At 37.0% G+C, this 21,991-nt stretch overlaps 1 protein-coding gene across 1 annotated transcript in view; it reads right to left on the bottom strand.

Moving 5' to 3' along the window:
* The window catches only part of LOC112160491 (CUB and sushi domain-containing protein 1), a gene marked incomplete in the record, with an annotated part of 398,036 nt that overhangs the window by 13,878 nt on the left and 362,167 nt on the right, over positions 1-21,991 (bottom strand). The window contains 11 exon segments of the mRNA XM_024295052.2: positions 1,260-1,421; positions 2,030-2,092; positions 2,412-2,591; positions 2,706-2,817; positions 3,178-3,251; positions 3,517-3,623; positions 4,445-4,511; positions 4,612-4,785; positions 14,553-14,738; positions 16,235-16,411; positions 20,352-20,537. Coding sequence (XP_024150820.1) covers positions 1,260-1,421; positions 2,030-2,092; positions 2,412-2,591; positions 2,706-2,817; positions 3,178-3,251; positions 3,517-3,623; positions 4,445-4,511; positions 4,612-4,785; positions 14,553-14,738; positions 16,235-16,411; positions 20,352-20,537 — 1,488 coding nt within the window.

Below are 21,991 nucleotides of genomic sequence, written 5' to 3' on the forward strand. Positions count from 1 at the left end.
CGAAAACAGACGAAACATTAATTTAAATATCTGATTTGACATTGTACCATGAAAAACTTCTTTAATTTTATCCCCAGGATTTTTTTTTTTATTTTGGATTAAAGCCAATAACATAAGGTGGATATTCAGAATGTCATGTGCACTTGGGTTCTGGATGAGGTTGTTGTGATATAAGTTTATATCATCTGCAGAGGTAGAGTGATTAAAAAGAAATCTTAATAACTTCCACCCGCACCACTTTCATATCTTTTTACCATTTTAAAACAATTTGGAGGTTCTCTGTAATCTGACAGTAATTTAGCTTTGATGGATATCATCCCCCAATTGAGTAAATTACTATAAAAAAATTAGTTTTCTCCACAGGCATAAATCCGGTTTCTTTCCACGTTCTAGTAAGTGCTTCTAAAAGCAAAGTGTCAGTAATGCATTATAGAAACAGTTTACACCTGCATTCCTCTGCCTTAGAGCCTCAAAGCCTGGATGTTTTTATGACCCAGCACTGAGATTCATTCTCAGAGGAGGTTATTATGTGCATCATGGAGAGCTGAGGCTGGAGAGGCTATCTTCACTCCATGATGGACACCATGGGGTGGACACAGAATTGGATTGATCTAAGAAAACATCAATGGTTTTTAAGATTCTTTTGCTACTTTGTTATTTTCGTTTTATTAAACAAGTGAACACTTATGAACCATCTTTCATAGAGGCATAAGATTAAATATTTTCATAATAATATTTTAATAATTCCTTCTTTTGAAACATATTTACTTGAAACATTGACAAAATTAGTAGCTTGGATTTAATTCTGAATTAAATAAAAAAATACTCAGTAAATAATCTTGAATCTCATTGTGCAACTTTTCGAAAATTACCTATAAAAAAGGGTCAATGTTTGACATTTAGGATCAAGGATTGGATTGGGGTGGAGATAGTGGGTGGGGTTAGGGATAAACCATGAAATGATTAATTGGCGTGAACGTGACCGATCTCCTTTCAAATTAATTTCACACACTTGAATGTGCGACAGCTGATAGGACTTTTGCTTCACTTTTCATCCTGTTGTATTAAAGGTTCCCAACATAACACTGCAGATTAAAAGTGATACGTTTGCAAACAAAGTATTTTAGGTCACAGGTTTCTTTCTTTGGTTGACTTCACCCTTTTATTTTGAACCACTGTTAATAAATGTGTAATAAAAGTGATTAGTTGTGTAGCTGTTTTTGAGTACATATTACTATTATTTCATGTAATTCTTTTACCTGATAATCTGATTGAAACTCCGCTGCTTTCCAGCAATGTGACATTAACCCTGCCGCTGGTGGCATTAAACCCAGAAACTGAAAAGGTTGTGGCTTGTCTCTTCCCTAAATACTCATAGAAGCCACTCCACTCAGAGTTTGGTGAGAAGACGTCCACTGGAACTGTGAGGAGGACACACACACACACAAATAAAACATAATTAGCAGAATAAAACAATAAAAAAAAGCAGATGCAGCTGCTGTCAAAATCAAACTATGGTTTATAAGTAAACCAACATTACAAGAGTAGAAAACAGTTGACAGGGAATCATTTTACTTGTCTTACAGTAAAAGTACTCTAAGAAATGTCAGCAACCACATATTTCATTTCCAGAATCTCTTAAAAGTAGAACACTTCAACAAAAAATATTTGGAGATTTATAGATCAAACTGTATTAGAGTTCCCGTCACTCTTATTTCGAGTGCCTTGTAAATAGATGTCTTAAAGAAAATCGTAAAATCCTTCATCAAAGTTAAAGGGTTTTTTACTAAATTTCCCCTAAACCTATTTCATGTTTTATTATATTTCTTATGAGCTTTTATACACTATGCACAGACTGCATTTTTTTTTAGTTTTTATTATCACATAAAAGTTTGTTACACACATGAATTTGTGCAGTCCACACCTACTGGAACCTTTTATGTCAAAAGAAATCTTTATAAATGATCCATTATTAATATTCATCCATGTATTTAACCTATTTAACGCAGACACTGTTTGCATTACACACCTCGGATCTTGTTCTTCTGGACATCAGACTCTCCTCCTCCTATGGGATTTTTTTTCACACCAACTGAAACAGAAAATGTAAACTTTAGTTAAGCCCAATTTGTATTTAAATTACAAAAACCATCGAATGATGTGTTTAGGGACAGATTTATTAAAGTAGGGGGAAATTAGCATGTGGTCTCAAATCCTATTTGCCACCTATTTTCCTGCAGTATACAGTCATGAATCATTTCATTTCATTTTCATTCATCACACCATCCTTATCTGAAAATAGACAGGGCCATGAGTGTGTATTAAAAATATATTACTTAGAGCTGTCATATGCCTGAAGGAGATTAAACCTTCTTTTTATCCACTTTATTTTTAAGATGGTATCTCCATACCTTTACAGAGTGGTGGCTTCCCTGACCATCTTCCATCACTTTTGCAGGTCCTGTGCTCTGACCCCCCAGCCAGATAAAACCCCTCTTGACAGGTGTATAACAAAGTATACCCCAAAGTAGGCAGATCCATGGATCGTACGTCTACATTACTAGGGGTCTCAGGTTGTCTGCATGCATGGGCTGACGAAAGATAAAAGAACAAAAAAAACACACATTTAAATGTATGTTAAGTACATGAACTTTAATATTAAAACAGATGAACCACAGTAGCATGGAGAAACATCTAATACTCACCCACGCACTCCGGTTGAGTTCCACTCCAGGTCAGGTTTTCTAGGCACGTTCTTGTTGTTGAACCAAGTATGTGGTAACTCTTGCGGCACTTAAAGGAAATCTTGCTGCCAACCTACATATTGATTAAAAGTGTAATAGAAATTAGAAAAATCCGTATAATCATCAGACTTCCTGTTAAATTGGTATTGAAGAAAGCTCTGGAAACCACGACTGAACATGAAAATTTTTTTATGTAAATATATATGATTTAAATTAACTTAACGCTTGTAAATAAAAAAAATTAGGTTCGGCTTAAGATTTCAACGTATTCTTCGGTTTAAGGAGGAGCTAGTTCCTCTACATAGCTGCCTAACTGGATGCTCAGAATGGGAAGTAGAATGACGTGATGAAACAAAAGTGGTTTGTGCAGATTTTAATGATCCTTCTTAGATTGTTTTGTAGAAAAAAATATAGTCACTTGCTGTTTTCTCACCTGAAAGCCCTGGGCCATGACTGGAATGCCATAGGCTGGAGTTCCTGGATCACGACAGCTGTTGAAGGCTGGGTCTACAAACACACACGTACACATTTAGTGTCACATGGATGCTATTTTTAATCATCATTTTAAGTCAAATGTGTTATTTTAAGACTTTCTTTGCTTACACATATTGCAACACAAGACATATTAAAAAATAACAAATTTGACCAAATGTACTCCTTTTACTTTGTACGTCGTAAATTAAACGGTTTACTTTATAGGAGTATTTTGGTACATGATTCCCTTCAAGGAACAATAACATATCATGACACAGAATTTTTTTTTTTTAATTACCAATGCACGCTGGTTGCTCTCCACTCCAGATCCCATCTGCTTGACACAGCCTGGAGGCAGAGCCGACCAGCACGTGGGGCGCATGACAATAAAACCTCACCTCTGACCTGCACACATGGACACACATAGAAATGAGAGCTTCTGTGCTAATACACTTTTTTTTTCCAAATCCCTTTATCTGAAATAGAGGTTAACAACTTGGACTTCTCCCTTTAACTGCTGTCATCAAGTTACCTAAGTCGTTATGTTGTTGTTTCCAACAATTGAATCAATATTGTTCTTGGAATGATTCCCACCGACATCCAGACTGGCCTCAATGTCACAAGTCTTTTTTTAGATTTACCAACACATTTTGGCCCCTCGAGGTTGAAGGTTTGTCACACGTGTACCTTTTTTTAGTATTTCGATTTTATTTTAGGAGATTTTAAACAAACCATTTATTTTAACGTTATTTTAATCATCTTTTGTTCATTCTAGTTAGTTTTATTTGTCAATCCATGTTTTAGATTTCAGTAACAAACCCCATACTTTGTGTTTCTTCATCTTTCATTCTTTTAGTTTTTGGTGTATATTGTTGTTCTTTGCTTCTCCATTCAGCATTTTTTTTCACTTTGTTTACCTTTTTCTGAATTCTTTTTGTTTGGATTCTGTGAGTTATTATTTGGTGTCAGTGCTTTTTTTAAAATTTTTTTTTGTTATTAAAGTTGCATTTTATCCATCAACTGTTTTGACTCTTCAATGCTGGAGAAAACTTAAACCAGCAACACTTTCTGAGCAACTTTTTCAACACTTATGAGCATACAATCCAAATATTTATATAACATATAAACTAAACATGTTTTAAAAGAGAACAAATATGAAATATAAAATTGAGTAAATATTAAAACAGTAAAAACAAGCAATATTATGAATGAATGTAACTACTAACCGGTATGAAAAGATGTCTCCCTCTCTGAATCCTCCTCCAGGAGATCCAGGATCTCCACACAGGACAGCTTAAAAAATAGGTTTTCATTTGAAAAGTTACAAATATGGTTCATCCACTGACCTTAAATGTTTTACAGTTTACAACATTGAAAGCGGGTGCCAACTTACGCAAACATTGGGGAACTTCTCCCGTCCACGTTCCGTTCCCCTCACAGGTTAAAACAGCAGAAATGGACAACTGATAACCATGAAAACAGCTGTAGCTGACGCTGGATCCCCACGAAACATCACTCCCTTCCACTTTTCCATAAAGCACTTGAGGTGGAGGTCCACACTGGATCACTGAAATACACAGAGGGATTTCAAATAGCCATTATCAACAATTCTTATACACAAACAAGCAAAAACTATGTGACATACAAGTTTAGACTTTAACTTGTTGGAGCATATTTGCTTTTTTTACATGCCGTCTTTGCTTAACTTGAAAATATAGATTTACTGTCCACTCCACAAGCATGGATTCAAGCATCGATACAAATCAACTCTTTCTGCTATGGATCGACCTTCACGTAAAGCATGATGACTTGTTTGAGAATGCTAAAGTATGTTTTTTTCTTTACTTTAAAATAATTCTGAATAAGGTATTGATGTAAGGGGTTGCAGGAATAACACTAATAACATTCTCCACAACAACATCCTTTTTCTATATTAGAAACTAAGTTTTGATTCATGGATAATAGTATTTTGCACATAAAAAAAAAAAAAAATTCTATACGTCTTTACTTTTATGATATTTTTACCTGGCTAAAATCTGCCAAATGTGATGCTAGAATTTCATTTTTTTTATAATTCTTCCTCTAAGATCAATTTGTGGGATAACTGTTCATGCTTTGTCTAAAAAAAAAAAAAAAACCACAAAAAAAACCCCCCCAAAGCCTTGGGTGTTTTAAAAATTGATTTTTGCTGCTTCTGCACAACACAGAAATCAAAATGAATCCCAGTTAAAATCATATTAATATGGATTAAAGAGACATCTGCTACACACGGAGAACGTAATCTGTGATCATTTGACAGCATACTGTTTATGTATAATGATGCTGCCGAATGTGCGCTCGTACTTGCAGTGCACTTAATGTGCATGGATGCCTGCGCAGATAACTTCCAAACATGATAAACATTGCTGCGTGCATGTAACTATCTCCATAAGATAATGATAACCATCTGCAGGGCCTCAAACATCCATTTAAGCCAGCGCTATTCTCCTCTAACTAGGAGTCAGATGGTGTAATGCTCCGTTCACTGTGGCATGATTACATTCACTGCACACGGGCACACAGACGCAAATGTGCATTCAGACATACTCGAGCATGGAAACAACATGTTCAGTACATATGGAGGTCAGGCACAGAAGCATGTATGTACATAAAACAAATATACAGTCCTGTCAAAAGAGAGAATGCTGTTCTGCAACAACGAACTTCTTTACATTGATAAAAGTAGAAAAGTGGTGAACTTCTAATATTAAAATGAGGGAAAAGGCAATTCCATAATGCAAATGTGAAAGGGGCTTCAAACTTTAATGCAGCTAATGATGGCAACAACAATAACTTGAAATATAAGTCGCCTCTAAAAGTTATCAATCTCTCAGATACTGTAATTGTCTCATTTTCTTGATGTTCTTTGAGCTCATTAGAGGCTGTGAGCATTTGCGCGTGAACCGTTCTTTTAAATGTCAATCACAGTTCCTGCACTTTGCAGAGAAGATGATGGCTGGTCAACAACAACAATGTTGTTTCTCCATTTTCCAATCTTTGTACGATATTTAAGACCTAACAGCAAAAGGTATGTAGATGATCAGCATTTCATTGTGTCATAAACATTTTCAGACCCCATTTGCACCTAAAGTCTTGGTCACATGAACTCGTCCGAGGGGTTGACCCGTATTGGTGCTGCAGGTTTTTGTGTTGTCCGAGTGGCGGCTGCATCTTAAAGGGAGTGCAACTGTCTTCTAGTTCCATTGAAGTTCATATGGTGCACCTCAGGGATGTCACGAAAATGGAATATACAATTGTTGTGCGTGTGGTATCGGAAGTATCTGTAAGGCTAACGTATTTTGCTCACACTTATGATGTATGGGTGGTGTTGTCGTACAGTGTTCTTATGCCACACTCTAGTCCAGGGGTCCCCAAACTTTTTCTTGTGAGGGCCACATCACTGTTTTTGTTTGTGATGTGGAGCCGAGGTCGGTTTGTAGGCTAACAGAAAAAGTGCAACATTCACAGGGTGTGTCTAAACAAACATTTGTGGTTTTCCAGAAAGCCACAAACAGCCAAATTTTAAAATATTTATGTATGTTTCTTCACAGATAAAATAATACTAAAACATTTAAAAATTAAACCTATGAATAGTCTATCCTCTTCCATCATAGTTCTATGTGGGTTTCGATTGGCCAGATTGAGAAAAAAAAAAAAAAAAAAAATGCATCTCTGATAGTGTTTTGGGGGCCGGGCCAAATGTGAAGGAGGGCCGGATCCGGCCCACGGGCCGTAGTTTAGGAACCCTTGGTCTAGTCGGGATTGAAAAAAGGAAAATTCTATTAGACGTGCCTGCATCTCACCTAATTCACTCTTCCGTGTTTTCTCAGTGTTCGCTAAGACCTGTCGCAGCATGCCCGTAGATAAAAATGTACATGATTTTTTTCACTCTTCGGGCTCACTGGTCTGGGACTTTAATATTTCCTGTGGCCATCTGTATGCCCTCTACAGATCTGGTCATTTTTCACCCGCAGACATCTTGCATCCAACAGTTATGGCTAATGCAGGGATAGGAAACTCCAGGCCTGGAGAGCTGCTGTGTGGATTTCATGATATCCAAGCCAAATCATGACTAATTACCTGGTTCAAATGTGTCCAGACAATTAGAACGTTCCAGATTATGTTGGAAAACATGCAAGAATACAGCCCTGTAACCCTAGGGTTCATTATTCCTGGTCTAAGACAATTTTGCTCTACTTGGTACTTTGTGCTTTTAGGTTTTATGTGACACTTTCTAACTTTTATTAAGTTGAACAAACCTGCTCTGCAACTGGTTAGAATCATGACTGAGATGTGTGGCTAACCGGAGGGGCAACCTTTTGATGAACATACTAAAATATGATTGAAAATGAACATAGCCAGGTTGGTTAACCATGAATGAAACTGCAAGTCACTTTTTCTGCAATCATGTCAGTCCTCATTTATGCCAATGTTAAATGGTCCAACTTTACAACAGAAATAAAACATACCTCCAATTTGGTTCTAAAACTCTGCCGTACCTCTGTGGTGAGATTTAATACCCTTGACAACAGTAAAGGGGGTGAATCTGCATGAAACTTGTCTTTTTATTTTACATTTCAGTTTGGAATTGCACTCAGATAGAGTTGTAGTCTTTTGATTAACAGGGGAATTCTCTGCTTCAGAATAACATTAGTTGGTTTCATAACCATCAGTCTTTCTTATTCAAGCTCTTCATATTCAAAAGGGCAAGGATTCTGGGAAGATTCATTTGGCCTAAAAACAATGATAAAGAAAAAAAAATCTTTACATTAACTTGTTGCAAACTGGTCATGTGACTTTACCTGTCATTCATCTCTTGATTGGTTATTTAACTAACTAAACTGGCTAAACAAGAGTCTGTAGCAAATTTCAGTCTATGACTTTTTAGAAAACCTAAAAGTTGAAAATGCTGATGCATGCCTCTTTATAATTGAAGATGGACCAGAATGTTTACCTTCATCTCCCGAACTATAACCTCAACCTAATAAATTAAGAACAGCAAGACACCCTTCAACTGTAGAACTTCCCTGCAGCAATCTCAGCAAATTAGTAAAATTATTGTCAACATAATCAGCTAAATGCAAGTCTTGAGTAATGATTTCTTCTTCAGATGCTGCCTCATTTCTTTTTTAAATTCAAAGCTGTCACTTTTCTTTATAGTTCTAAAGAGCAAAGGCACAATAAAGAAAGTGATGGCTTTATCAAAACAAGGTCGAGTTGTTTTGTTTTCTTATTTTTTATTATGAAAACTGCCAAGTTCATTAGGCCAATGTGACTAACCAGTAACTGGTTGCATTCATGGGATCGATGAGATTTGATTACTCTGGTTTTTACAGCTCACAATCCAAACTATCACACAAGTGTTAATCGGAAATATAAACTATTAAACAAATTTAGTTGAAAAACGGGATTTAAAACTGCAAAAAAAAAAAAATGGAGATGAAACTGCTTTTTAAATGCATCGATACACAGGTCTAAGTGAAGGCTAGTCAGGTATTATCTTTGTAAAACATAATTCAAAAATATTCTTTTCAATACTCATTTAGATCATTCCTCGAAGAGCCAAACATAAATAACTCGCATTTTAAAAAGAAAAATCATTAATTTGAAGAGTTTCATGGTCAATCAAACAACTGTGAGAAAAATGAGGAGCTCAATCCCTTTCTTGCTGTCCTCTCTTCAACTAACTAGTCAGATAACTCTGGTCTCGGACATCACCAGTTCCCTTAAGGAGCTTCAAGTTCAGACTCCAAAGAATACAAACGGTTTCATCTTGTAGCAATATTCATTTTTAGCAATGCGATACTTTTTATTTTTCTCAGTTCTACAAAATAAAATTAAAATAAAAAAAACTTTTGCACACAAGTCAGAGCTAGGTTCATAAAGCATGCAGTTCATCATTTTATTGCTTTGTGACTCCAGGAACAATAGCTAGTGGCTGGCCAGCAGCTAACAGGGATTCAAATTAATCATCGTGTGACTGTTTCCTTCTTCATAAAATACAACTTGTAGTTATGAGACAAACTCCAGCTGTCTGGAAATGGAAAAATAGCTGTTAATATTCTAGAGAAGTATTTCTGTTGGTCTCTGAAGCCCAGAGATCACTTGTGTATGTAATTGAAGGATTCTGAGCTCTTTTGTTTCCTTCCTTTGTTGTATTTGGAGTGAATAGGATGCACGACCTCCAGGAAGAAGGGCAGCTCTCACTCCTCTCTGCTTGCACACTTTTGCTCTTCCTGTTACCAGTCTAACTTGTTCCTCCAAACACGATTTCCTTCTTCCCACGTCACAAACACCTCCATTGGTCCCCTTGTCTCCTTCATGTTTGCAAACTTCATGGTTCTTCTTTTCAAACTTCTGTCCATCCTAAATCTGGCTTGCTTGGTCACCCTTTCACACCGTTACTACCACACCTTCCCATTCCTTGTTCTGTTTCAAACACATTCTTCTTTTAACACAGTTCAGCTAACAAACTCACATTTTATGGCCTTAATCCCTTGTTCTCGCTGTGCATTTACAGGCTTGTGTGCAGATATTGATTTTTCCCTTCATGTTTTTTCCATCATTTGCTTCCTCTCTTACTTGCTTTCCTTTTACTTTTTCCATCTTGCCCCGCTGATGGCTCATCACTTTTTTCCTCTTCTCCTCTGTTCATTCACCTGCTTTAATTTCTACTCTGTCCCACAATGTCCTTCTTTCTGTCCTCACATTATAGTCTTACATTGTGCGGTGTTGTTTCTGTTTATATATATATATATATTTATTTTCAAATACACATCTTTATCCATATGATACTGCTCCCTCCTCTTTTTTGAAATAACTAATTTCTTTGTCTAGGGCAATTGTGATAGTCTTTTCCAGAAGCTGCATAACCTGCGCTCCATGGCCTGAATAAAATGTCTCCTTTGATAGATGATGATGAGAACCGTAGCAGAAATGTGAATGTATCTGCTGTAAGTCAAAGTATTGTTCACATCCATCGCTGTGTTTTTGGATGATTTATCGCGAGTTGGTATGTGTTTATTCATAGAATTAGGATTTAATGGAAACAGTTATGAAATTGTGGTTTTTGACATTTCTACAGTTTCAGTAAAGTTTTGTGCTTTTTTGTAATAGAAACGCAGCTAGAGTTATAGAATGTTTTTGACTTGTACCCAGGGAGCTGGAAAAGAAAAAAAAACACTTGTTTATTGAATCAAAAGTATATAGGTAACATTGTTAAGTTGTAAGAGCTCAAAAGTAAAGAGAAAACAATGGACAGAAAAAAAAACATTTTAACTCAAGTATTCACAATATTTTTTTTCTTAAAAATTACAAATTCCACTTTTCAGTTTCTTGCTTGTAAGTGTGATTCTCAATCACTCCCAGCATCTTTTACCTCCTCGCTACCCCTCTCTGCATCGGTCTTTCTTCCCCTCTCAGTAGCCTCTTTATCCCTTTTTTCATCTCAGTTCAAAGCCTCAGCAGCTAAAAGAACCAGCAGGAGATTTTCCGTTTGTGGGAAGAGACAGCAGGGAGGATCTCAGAGATTGTTTCCTTTCACTGTTCTTGAGTATCAAAATGTGAATTATAAATTACAGGCTTTTATAGGACTTTTTACTTCCTTATGTTGCTTTGATAAAGAGAGCAATATCTTTTTTTTTTTTTTGTAAAATAAATCTAAAAATTAAAATTTAACACATTATTTTAAGAATAGTGACAGGATTTTATTTAGCTACAGTAAATATTGATTTGCTCAGAAATAAAGTCTGTGCCTTAGAAACAAGTTGTGTTTCTGTGCTCTTTTGCTGGTCACCACAGCTTTACTGATTCACACATTTGATAAGGCAGAGCTTTTTTTATCCTGGATGTCCTTCCTGACACAACCCTGTATTTTTGTCTGGGTTAGGGACAGGCACAGGGAGACCAAGCCTTGGCCCCCCTTGTGGCTACATAGGCAGCAGCGTGCCTAACTGTGTATGATATGGATTAATCCAGTGTGAGTCTTAAGGACCCACACTGGATTAAGCTCATCACGTCCCCTGGGTATCGAACCCTGATTTCCCATGTGCACTTAACCAACTGAGCCTGTGTCTCAGGTTGAAGTGGCAGAACTTTCACAAGATGAGATTTGGTGAATATCGGTTCTCCAGCCTCAGTATTTACACTACAAGGACATTACCATGGCAGGATAAAAAATTACAAACACAAAAAGCTTTATTTTTACAGTCCATTTTGCCTGACCAAAAGTAGTGCAAGAAGTGGCATTAGTGCGTGGGGCTGTTTTCCAGCTATTTTGACAACAGTGAGTTTTAAAGCAAGTAAAAGGACTCGTTCTAATCATTTTATTAGTGATCTGCTTTGGGATGTGACATGCAACTATCCAATCACTCTGTAGCATCAACATTTCCATAAAATGTGTTTGAGCTCTTGATGGATTGCTGCAAAAAGGTGGATTTGCCAGGCAGGAACTCAGAAAGATTTTACTCTGAGGAAGCTGATGTGTGAGGAATATTAATCACTGAGTGTGTTAAACTTCTTATGTCAACACAGTTGAAATTCACCCCCCCCCTACTTTTTTTTTAAACCAGCATAGATTATAGGTTTGTTATGATTTTCCCAAAAGGTGCTCAGTATTTGATAGCAGGAGCTTTCTTGCCGTTAGGCAATCCAGCCAAGTGAGGCATTTAATCTAACCTACAAACGTCAAACAAACCACTAATTACCTGGTCCAACCTACCATGAACACCCTTGCTTAATTTTAATTAACGTAACTCCTAAGTATGGCCCACCTTTAGCTTTAATTATCTTGTGCATTGACAACAGCATCATTTTGGTAATCTAATGCAGATTAGATGGACATAATTTTTTTATAAGGATATCTTCATCTTTTTTTATGACCATGGGAATTCAATCTGCTATATTTGGTATTTTCTATATAGAAGAAACACTTAATTAAATCCAAATGCAGGTAATGTCTGAAATTTGTGCTGCACAGCCTATGTAAATTCAATGTTCTTAACTTCTCATGCCAAAAGCCACTGTAAGAACCTATTCCCTTTAGTGCCTCGCATGACAGTCACAAATTGATGTGCATCAGTTTTGTAGGAAAAAATCATCATGTTTGCTTCAGTAAGCCAGGCTGCCCAACTTATTCCACGCTGTTTCCCAGTTCCAGCTGATTAGCATACTGATATACTGAACACAACTTAAGCCTTAATTACACGCACGCATGCACACGCACCCATGTGGGGGTTGACCCGTATGGGTGCTGCAGGTTTTTTGGGGTGCCTGGGCCCGTGGAGGGTTGTAGAGAGGAGTAGCCACCCCTTAAAAGGACTAAATGTGTATCTTGGAGTTCCCTTGAGGTTCATGTGGTCACCTCAAGCAAGAGGACCTGGTGGCCGGCAAGATGGTGGCTGAAAATCATTAGCCGGATGTGGAAATTCCACAAGATTTCAGAATTGTAGCCACTTTTATTCAAACTATTTTTCAAGATAAGCATAAAATGTGTTAAAAGAGGGTAAAACACTTATTTAAAGGGTATTAACAAAAGTGTTTAGATTTGTATAACTGTTAAGACTTTTACGTTTGACTGCTGTTAGCTTCTGCCCTTTACGAGATCAACGTCAATCAGCTCTGCTGCAAAAGAAAAGCGCCTTTGCACCGATATAGAATTCCTTTATATTAGTAATGTATTGCATATTGGTGAAAATGTGCTTTAAAATGTTGCTTACCAGCGCAAAACTGAATATCAGCTAATTCACATTGATTGTGTAAGGAGTTACAGTACGTCAAAGAGCATTCATGTCATTTTGACACAAACACCTCAGGGTTAAAGTGTTGATCAAAACATGTGGCGAGGGGTGCGGTTGGGGGGTGTGGGGGTTGATGTTCCCGTCTTGGACTTCCTTCTGGCTACTGCACTCTAGTCATTCGTAAGGTCTGTACATTGGCTGACTGACCACACGCAAATGCTGCATGCATGGGGTGTGCACATGATACCCATGTACCCACAAGACATCCATAGGATCCCAGCATTAACTGCACTCTATCTAATTTCATAATTTTTAACGGTCACGCAAAAATATAAGGGTTATATTGGGGTGATAATTTTTTGTGAATTTCCTGTATTTTTTTTTTTTTTTTCGTTTTACAGTGTCTGTTTTTAAACACTTTACTTTTTTGTGAGCATTTTATTTGTATCCATCCACCCGTAAGGGCAGTTGCAACTTAGGCTTTATGCAGATAAACAGCAGCAAGAAGTGCAGGGAGAGCTGGACAGCAGGCAGGGCAGGGTGGTGAATCTCCACAACCAGGGATATTTTATGCATGCTCCAATTATTATCATTTAGGATCTCTTATCAGCCACTGCTCCTAAACTGAAGGATATTTCCTCAGTTCCTTTTTAGAATTTGACTTCAACCAGTTCTTAGTATTTAGGTAATCATTTTAATTGTTTTGGCTACTTAAAAAGATAATTTGAATCCTCTGAAAAAAAATAAATCTCTTTTTCTTGACTTTCAGGTGGTTCTTTGAAACTAATCTTTTGAAAAGTTGGTAATAGCATTAATTATGGCCCTTTGCCACCTGGGATATTACATTTTCAATAGTGTACTTTTCTTTTGGAGAATAAACTCATGTATTTTTTTTCTTTTTTTCAGCTTGTCAAGGCTTTAAATTCATGCCAGTCTCCAGAAGATGCAATCCAGTCAATTTTATCATTAAAAAAACTTGAACTTAGGAGCTGCTTTGACAGGTGCACCAGAGTCTTTTTTATGTAACTTTTTAATGGAGCTTCAAGCAAGGAAGCAAATGTCCATCTTTGACACAGATTCAGAGTTTATGTAGCTGGCTCTCTAGTAAAAATTCAAATGACTCAATGAACCCACATGTGAAAAGTGCAGCGAGGATTGACTGTGAACGAGCACAGATCCACATAATGGCTCTTGCTATGCAGCCAACTCTTCTCAGCTTGCTTGTTTACTTTTTTCCACTCCTCTGACAATACTTTTAACATCTGAAAATAGAACATGTAGTGCTGATATTATAGGTATGTCAGATTTCCTGCCCTTGATGCGCTGCAGAGCATGCTTTTTGCATCATGCCCTGCCACCTGTGTACTTTTGCCAGGCACCACTTTCCAATCTAACAGGCAGAATGTATCTGACACAAAGTGTCTGCCTCGGTGCATTTCATGTTCCAATAGGAAAATATGGTCAAATCCTGCACTGGATCACCAAAAAGCTATTTCTTGAAAAGTATTTTGACTTCCATTGGAGGCAGATACATGCTGGGATCATTTTTTTTTTTTACCTTTACAACTTGGTTTTGTTTGGTTCCAAGTTCCTTCTGTGCTGCAGCGTATAACATTGCTTCCAGGTCCAGACGGTTCCATCAGGTGACCCGGGTTGCAGTGGTAAACCACAGTGTGGTTAAAGGTAAAGTCCTTTCCCAGGTAGATTCCGTTGGCTATGGGTCCAGGGTCTCCACAACTGATGACTGAAAGAAGACAGAAAAACTTTGTGGGTTAGCCAGGCATTCTTCAACCTGTAGTAGTCTACATGGGGATGCCACAGTTGTGGGAATGTTATCAGTTCGTTTTTACTCAGTTTCACTTGTCTTGTTCTCTATTATAATGGGAAAATGATTGTACATGATCAGAGATCCAACACAACCTTCTCACAGACAATCTTTATTAACCTCTTAAGCCTGTTAGACGCAGATAAGCAGAAAAAGAGGCTTGGGCTTCATAAGTTAAACTCCTCGCTGTCTCCTGCTTTGCTTCTGACCTGTTCCACTCCTTTCATCATTTTTTACCACCCTATAACAATGCAATGTATGACAATTTAACCTGCAAAACAGCTTATGCTTTTTTTTGTTATTATAAGAATAAAAGAACATATAAGAACTAGAAAAGTTCCATTCCCTGCGATAATGCTAGTGTGAATATTTTTGCTGAAAGCAGTTGCTGAAGATACTAGCTTTTTGCTGAAAATGGTGATGCAATTTACTGAAGCTGCTGAAGGGATTTGATGAAAATGCAAAACCTATTCGCAAAATGTTAAATTTGCTAATAATGGAAATTTTGTTAAAGAACTATGAAAGAGCGCAGAAGTTTACCTACATTTCTGAAAAATTTGTAGTACAATTCCTTAAAAATCCCTAATATATACACATTTTGCAAAAACATTTAGTGTGTTGCTAAAATATTATACTAAATTTGCCCCAAAAAAACCTTAGTAGATGCCAAATTAGCCAAAAAAAGCTAGATTGTTTCTTAAATACAAGCTAAACTAAAAAATAGCCTAAAAGTCCTCTGTAAACCAAATAAGTGAAATACGTTAGTCTGTTGCTAAAATACAAGCTAAACTCTAAATTAGCTTATAAAAACCTCAGTAGATAACAAATTAGTCAACAACGTTAGCATGTTGCTAAAATACAAGCTAAACTCTAAATTAGCCTATAAAAACCTCAGTAGATAACAAATTAGTCAAAAACGTTAGCATGTTGCTAAAATATTAGGTAAACTTCATTTTTTTTTAGTTACTATAAAAGATTAAAAGTTAGCCCAGGAATATATTTAAAGGCTTGTTGCTAATCTACTTAAAATTTTGACATTTGAAGACTTTCTCATTCATTTCCTATGGCGCATATTTTGCTCAATATTTCAAAAACTATAAAGTTTATGAATACCAAAAATACATACAGTAACGTTCCGAACAAGCTATAGGTTTTGATACCAAGATTGCTGAAATAGCTGAAAGTGTGACTGAGTTTTTACGTGCCAAAAAACGTGCAGAAAGGAGCAGTAGAATCACTATTGTGTGAATGCTAAGTTTTCACACAATAAAATGACTCTTCAGCATAGGCTGCTGTCAAAATATGTATAGTTGTCCCTGTTTTATGGTTGAGTAAACATCTTTGTTTCAAATACTGATCACACCTTCTGCTGTTTGATCCAATAGCATAGAATAATCACATGGAAGTTATCGTACCAGTGCAGTCTGGGGGCTGACCCGTCCATGTCCCATTTGTTGTGCAGTGTCTCGTGGTAAGGCCGGATGTTTTGAAGCCCTCCCAGCACGCGTAAGCCACCGAGTTGCCAAATGTGATGCCATCACTGAGGACAATTCTCCCATGCGCTGGGGTTCCAGGGTTACCGCAGGATACAGCTGAGGATTGAGAAAATACCAATCAGCGTTGATTAGCCAGTGATAATATCAGGGTTAGAAATACCGCTTTGCTGTCACTCACAGCTAATCAGCTGTGGGATGTGATAATGAGATTATTACTAGTCAGCAGGAAATACAGTAAAATAAGTCCTCAAGGTAGTGAGGCTAATTAATGACTAAAGGTTGTTGGACTGATTCCCAGCACTGACTGGCAGATTTAGTGGGTTACAGCTGTGTGCTCAAGGCTAACAGGAAGCTGCAGATAGATGGTGTATCCTACTGCGTATGTGCAAGTCACATAAGACGATAGCCGAGCCCCTCTGTGTGAAGCTTTAAAATGCACCAAGGACTACTGGCTAGTTTTGCTTTATTTTGGAAAATTAGACTGAATCTCCCTAAAGAATGGTAGTTTTTATGCAAAAAAGCATCAACGGATGCTGCACTGGGCATGCAGCGGAGCTCTTTATTTGTTGCAGTTAGTGCTTGAAGACAATGTTCCATAAAAGTTTTCTTGAAAAAAAGCAAGTCTCAGTGCTGAGAGCACAAAAAAGGCATAAAACCGAACCTAACTTGGCTCGGAGCTTGGCATTGAGGCAGCCACTAAATGCAAATCTGAGTTTTTACCTCTAGGTAACATCCATTATGTTAAAGTTACGTAGTTCTAATGTCATTGTTTTTAAAGTTTGCAAAACTATGTGTGCCATTATTTCCAATTAAAACAGTCTTTTGGAGATGTCAAAAGCTTTCTCTGCTTTTGGTCATTACTAGCGTGATAAATTGCAAAACATAATAGTCAGGGGAGGGTACTTAAATGCAGAGTGGAAAGGTCTGAATCAGTGATCCATCGATCTTTAGTTTGCTGGCACATCACATTAATTAGCGCATTAATTAGCAACCAACCACAGCACATTTCACTAATAGGATCATGGCAGCTGACAGACCTTAACAATCAAACATATACTGATGAGATTCATTACCTAAAACCCTTAAAAGCCCAGTCCAACAGTGCATCATGCTGCCTCCGTCTCACAGTGTTAGGGTCTGTGTTTTAGCAGCAGTCTGTGGATGTGTGTATCTGTCTGGAAGTGTGTATGGATTTCTTTGTGTTTATGTCTCAATGATAGATGTTGCACCCTTTCTGAATCAGCTTTTAACTACTATTAGCCTAATGAAAAACAACTGTGGACAGAAATAAATAATGTGCATTACACAAAGAGACACTTTGAAAAGTCAAGCGATGCAACTCTTTGGAGATGTGTGTTTTGTTGCGTGTGTGTTTTAAAATGTTAGCTTGAAAAAAGACTGATTTCAAATGCTCCACTTTGAAGGTGTTAGATTTCAAAGTTGAATGAAAAAAGCAATCCCAAATGTATATGAGACAAATGAATGAATACCCACTGTTAAACTGTGTTTCCCTTGTGAATACCAGTTGATAAAGGATGACATCCAAGTTACTTGAAAAAGACTTCACATTTTCCAAAATACTTTTTCCAAAAATTGTAATTCTATAACATCATTCTATTTCTTTCAGGTTTTCTGTTCCAACCCAAACATATTTTGATTTATTGTAAAATTGTTCCAAGTGGTATTTTAATTATGATTATGTCGTTTTTAGACGAAACAAACAAAAAAAAGAATTTCTAGGACACAGTTTGTGCAGAACAACTGGAGTTTATCAGAAAGTTGTCTCTAAGCTGTGGGCGAGACAGTTAGCACAAAGTAAGTTTGTCTTCATTTCCCATCATCCCTTTGTTTGCACTTTCTCCTGCTAGCTTACAGCCCTCACAACCCTAACCTAACAAAAATGGCGAGCAATATTGGAGCTATCTAGCCATTTACTTTTAAGCTAGATACTAGCTCACGAGGAAAACAAAGACGTACATGGATATATTTGTCTGCAAGTGGATGCATCAGAATGGAGCAGAGCGAGGAGCTGGTGGCCGGCCAGTGTAGAACAAACGTCTCAACTACCGGCTTTTTCTAACTGCATTTTTTCATCTGCTCCTGATTCAAAATGATTTGAATAAAAAAAAAAAAAACTCATAACTGCAAACGTAATCTTAGTTTTCTTGAAATATGTCCTCCACCATGAGAAAAATGCATCAAGAACATTTTTTAAAACGCAGTTTTTATTGAAGTGGGTCTATAACAAACCTTAACACTTCGGACCAGCAACAAATAAATAGATAAATACATAATAGAACTAGTAAAATGTGAGGTGCTCACACCTGCACTTTATTAGCTACAGATAATTTTCTGAGGATCTGGGTGTGATCTGTGTCTCACACACTCCTCCGTTACTTTTTTTGGTAACAGAAGATGCTGCACTGACCTAAAATAAGTTTTAACACCCTTAATGTGAATGCAGTTGCATTCCCATGAGGCTTTAGATGATTCCATTACCTGCATAGGAATTTACTGTGCTTAGCTTTAAGTCTTTGACTCAGTTTGGAAATCTTGGATGGGCATTAAGAAGGGAAATGCAGGCAGCGGTCCAGCATTGAGGGGACCCACTTTATTTTCTTTAACTTCCTGTTGGCTTAAAGAGTCTCTGAAACTGGAGCTAAATAGGATGCACTTTATCAGCAGGGTGGTGCAGATAATCCAGCTCAGTCAGTTAGAAGTGACACTGCACTTCTTTCCATCTGGGCCAAGCCGACATAAAAGTTGGCATACAAATTTTTCATCTCTCTCTCTTTTTTTCCCTTTCTTTCTTTTTTATTACAAACGGCCAATTTCACAATCCTCTTACATTATGCAACATCTTCTGTTGAATCACACTCATTTGGTAAACAGCAAGACACCAGATTTAAATATGAGGCTCTATAAATGTTTGATTGAAATTTTGCTGCTCTGAAATCTTTGGTTGCAGCATGTGAGTGAGAACAAAACAAACTGATATTAATTAGTTTTCATTTACAGGAGATAAAAGCTATTTAAAAGGGAGGTTTACGGTACTTAATTTTATGACTTGTCAGATATGTGGAATGTGCAGCATATACAACTGGCAGATTGTCCTGAAGCAATATTTAGTATGCAATAAACAACTTGTGGGAAGCCTGTAAGATGTTTGGAAAGCTGCTTCATTAATTTAGTTACAATACAAAACAGCCACTCAGATGAAAATCGTGCTTTTAACATGCAGCCTTTTTCTCATGATGGAGAACATAAATAAAAAAATAATTGAGATTTCTGTATAGTTGTGAAACAGGAGCAGATGAAAAAATGCTGTTAGAATAAGGTTGTAGGTGTGATGTAGAAGCTAGCTATGAGAAGTCATAAGCTTCCTGCTCTGATTCATTCTGATGAATCCACTTGTACATCTCAGTTTTCCTCATCTGAGCTAGTATTTGACACACAATAGAACAACTTGTACAATTGAGATAATGTATTTTTTGTATAAATGTTGCAACTTTTAGACAACAAAGATTGACATTCTGATCCATCTGGCATCTAGGAGTGATTTTACAATTGATCAAAAGACACAGTGGGTTTTTAAGAAGCAAAAAAAAAAAAAAAAAAGATTCTCTCAACTTTAGAGGCTACACTGATCTTTGTCTTTACAGTTTAAATACATCATGCACATATATAAAATATAGACTGGATTATTTAACTTTACTTTTTGGACAAAACTGTAGTCATCAAATAAAATTTGCATCTTGGGAATTAAGGGTATGATGGAATCCTTCAATGTAAAACAGGCAAGACTGCCTGAGATAAAAGAAAATACATAAAACCCACATTTTTATTGAACCAAAGTGGTAACATAACCCTGATTTTCAATGCTACCAAACCAAGGACTGTGACAGGAAAATAAAGGCTGTTCTGTAAGCTGTTTGAAGTGCAAGCTGTACTGCGGGTTTATGAGGACTTTCTAATTATCTTTTGAGAGCTGTACTATCAGATAATAACAGAAGGAAGGTAAGCGTGCAGCTCCCACCTTGACACACAGGCTGCGTGCCACTCCAGGTGCTATTGTGGAGGCAGGTTCTCTCTGCTGAGCCGATCAAACTGTATCCTGCCTCACAGCTAAAACGCAGAAGACTTTTGGTCTTGAATTCTTCTCCTCCCAGACGGGTACCATGGGGAGGAATCCCAGGGTCTCCACATATTCCGACACTGGCACCTGTAGGGAAAGAGGAAAGGCTTTATCATTATTCCAAAAGTAACACCACATGCATATCACTGAAACAACACAACTCCCCTCTGAATTTGTGCCTGAAAGGATGCAAAAAAGAGAAGCATTGCTAAACGATTTCCATTTACACTTGCTACTGTATATTTAATGTACAAAAAAACAAAAAAAACCCAGCAATATTAGGACTTTGGCAATTATGCAAATTGAATTTATTACATTTCTTTGAGTAAAGCCATTTTTTTATTTAAAAAACAAACTCATGGGTATGCGAATTCATCCCATTTGAAATGCAGTGACAAACTTTTCTGTAGCAATAAATACACCAAGTGTGCTGCAAACTGAGAAGCTAAAATTCTATAGTCTATAGCAAAGAGTATAGCTGCATTCTAAATGCAGTCGTTGGATGTATTTCTGCCCTATGAGTGTTTTGAGGCCAACAAAGAAAGCTTATTGCATCTCAGCTACTGAGACTGTAGATGCTGAGTTTGAAAATGACCAGTTTTAGTATTGTGGTGTCAGCACAGGCCTTCAGCAGAACAGCACTTAAAACCTGGGCTATCCAGCACTCTCTTTTTGCTGACTTCTTACAAATTTGAGTAAAACCAGGTAAAGGTAAACAACAAATATTAATGACATTAAGAAAAAAAAAAGAATCTCCAATCCTTCTCTTCTTTCTACTACTTCTTATCTAGAACTATCTGACCATATCACCTTGTCTCAATTGGCATGGCTTTGATAGAGCTGTGAAGAGGAGTGCTAATCAGGCAGTCTTTTGGGCATTACAGCACACATTTTATTGCTTTACCACTTTAGCACTACTTTAACACCAAAGCACAGCTCAGTGGCCTTATAGAAGAGTGTCTCCTTGGCTACAGTCTGGGATTCAGACAGTCTGAATCCTTGTCTGGCTCCTAGACTGATAGAATAAGTTACTGGTAGGGGTGAAACAATTCATTTTAACAGCAATTCATTTAATATTTGTGGCTGACGGTTCAATTCACTTTTGATTTTGAATAATTTTAAATGATCTGATTCACTGACTTAAGATCAATCCAGGAGATCTTTAGCCAAAAACTCAGAGATAAATACCTGGTACTGAACAGTGGAAGTTAAGTTTTCCAGATTCCTTGTATTTCTTACAAGATAATCAAGTGTAAATCATTTTTACAAATAAAGAAGAATGATTTTTCAATGGTATAAGGCAATTTGATTCAATTCAGCCTCAGACGTATCAATCTGGTTGGATCCTACGAATTGAAATTCATCAATTATTTGTTGCACCCCTAGTGACTGGTATGCTGAGGGGATGAATTGAATTGCTGTAATTCACAGCCAACAACTTTAGCCCTGTAAATGTAGATTCAACAGTAAACATATGCTGAAAACTGAAAAACAAAAGTTGAAGTTTGTGTCTATTAGGCATCAAAACAAAAACAAACAGA

This window comes from Oryzias melastigma, linkage group LG3, assembly GCF_002922805.2.
Source record: "Oryzias melastigma strain HK-1 linkage group LG3, ASM292280v2, whole genome shotgun sequence".
NCBI classification, from domain to species: Eukaryota; Metazoa; Chordata; class Actinopteri; order Beloniformes; family Adrianichthyidae; genus Oryzias; species Oryzias melastigma.